Source organism: Oreochromis niloticus, linkage group LG22 (genome assembly GCF_001858045.2).
Source record: "Oreochromis niloticus isolate F11D_XX linkage group LG22, O_niloticus_UMD_NMBU, whole genome shotgun sequence".
Lineage (NCBI taxonomy): Eukaryota > Metazoa > Chordata > Actinopteri > Cichliformes > Cichlidae > Oreochromis > Oreochromis niloticus.
In genome coordinates this window covers 30,623,525-30,625,586 of record NC_031985.2, presented here as the reverse complement: position 1 = coordinate 30,625,586, position 2,062 = coordinate 30,623,525, and the positions used below count along the sequence as shown (strand labels likewise).

Below are 2,062 nucleotides of genomic sequence, written 5' to 3'. Positions count from 1 at the left end.
CGCTCAGAGCAGTAACATAAACATTTTAACTGTGCATTAGAGCTCTGAAAATTTAAACCTGATACATTTAAATATTAAATTTAAAGGTCCCACAGCCTATTAAAAGGAAATCTGGGAATATCTTCAGTTTGCCAGTGAAAAGTAAAATTAATTTTATTGATTGAACAGACATTCTTGGTGTTGTAATAGCTGCAATTCTGCATCACAAAATTAATACATGGACAATCCTGTGACAATGCAATGCACAATTTGTTCTGTTTACAATGGTTTTAGTAACGAACAGCTTAACAACTTGAACACATAAAATCTATCTCTCCATCATATAATCTAAAATGCAGTTCAAACGTGTTGCAGCTTCCAGCTAATTTTAAATCAAAACACCGACCGCAACCTGACCAGATTCTGTATTCGGCATCTGTTACCATGGTGATTTAAGCCAGGTAAAGGATAGGAGTAACAAAATGGTCAGTTTAACTCGCTTTATCTATCAGTGGTTTTAACTTTTAGGGTAATTGGGTGACGACAAAATGAAATCCCCTATATGTTATGTTAACTTTTGAATGAAAACAACCGAATCCTCATTTAGTCTGTTGTCATCACATCCTTTAGTGTTTACAGAATGTTGTGGGAGCAACCTGGAGAATTGTTTTTGCTCAGTCAGTTGTGTGCTGAAGAAGGAGAGGGAAAAGAAGCAGACAGTTGTCAAACCAAAGAGAAGCGATATACAGCGTTGTGAAATTGCAGCAATGACCCACAGACCAAGGCCGAACAACATGCAACCTGCGGGGACTTGGCATCATCATGGCAGGCCCAATTTTCCACCAAGAGTAAGATATAGTCTGAAGCAGGATAATGCTGGTCTCAGAGCCCAACTGGAAGAGACTCAGTGGCAGCTACACATGTGTAAATCCAGTCTTAGAGAAGCAAACACAAAGGCCATGTATTTTGAGAGTCAGGTGGATGAGTATCGCAGAAAGTTCTACTATTTGGATATAGAAACTGAGAAGACAATCAACGATCTGAAAAAGCAGCTGGACCAAGCGCTCAGTAATGAAACCAAGTCTTACCTGCAGGACATTCACACGCTCAAATTTGAGCTTCGTGAAGCTAAAGTTGAACGAATCAACAATGCAAATAGGTTGATTCTAGCAGATAAGATCATGCATAAGCTTACTTCTAACCTGGGCAATGCCAACAAGAAGCTGCAGCAGCAGAACAGAAACTCTATAGACACCCAAACGACGATCAGTGACGCTCCTTCAAAGAACCAGTGCTGCGGGATGCAACAGACGTGCATTGACCAACTCCAGCAGCAGCTTCAAAACGCTAAGGAAGAACTGAAGAAGCAAGCTGAGGAACACGAGGATGAGAAAGAGGCTTTACGCTCTGAAATTAAGCAACTTAAAGGCCTCAAAGAACAAAATGAGGAGAAGCTGATGAATTTAGAGAAAGAGCTAAACGATACAAAAGCTTCCTACATCGAACTCCTGGAGGAGCAAAAGAAGGAGAATGCTAACATCACACAGGCACTGCAAAAAGCAGAGGAGGAGAAGACCTCACTTCTAAAGACTCTGAAGGAGCAAGAGGACATGGAGAAGAGATTAGAGGAACTCACGTCTATAATCAATGAGTTAGAGCAAGAGTCTGAAGAGAGGAAGAGGAGTTGCTGGCCTTTTAGGTTCTTTTCTTAACTGGCATCTGTCAGTCTGTATTTTAAAAAATTTATAAATAAATGTATTTTATGAAATAGCCTTTCAGTCTTGTGCTTTTGTTTAGGTGACAACATGAGTGCGCAGTTTTGGGGCAACCTTTTGAGTACGTTAGGGCAATAAAATGACTGGGTAACACCTTATAATAAAAAAAATCAAATGAAACTTTACACAACTTAAATTCAAAACCATTACTTGAATTTACTTACAGTATAATTAAAAAAATAAATAAAAAAACCTGACTTTTCCCCTTATTCTTATGTTCTTAGGTATTTGTAGGTAAATATAATTACATTTTAATTCAAATAAGATACAGTGAAATTACATTTAATTACAAGTGAATCACATCCTTA

The 2,062-nt window shown here is 38.3% G+C and overlaps 1 protein-coding gene across 1 annotated transcript; it reads left to right on the top strand.

The window, feature by feature from the left end:
• Nucleotides 1-415: 415 nt before the first annotated feature.
• On the top strand, nucleotides 416-1,746 carry LOC100703255 (early endosome antigen 1-like). Its single transcript, XM_003443809.3, has 2 exons — nucleotides 416-464; nucleotides 610-1,746. The coding sequence occupies exon 2, from the start codon at nucleotides 747-749 to the stop codon at nucleotides 1,689-1,691; it is 945 nt and encodes a 314-aa protein (XP_003443857.1). The 5' UTR covers nucleotides 416-464; nucleotides 610-746; the 3' UTR covers nucleotides 1,692-1,746.
• The last annotated feature ends 316 nt before the right edge of the window (nucleotides 1,747-2,062 follow it).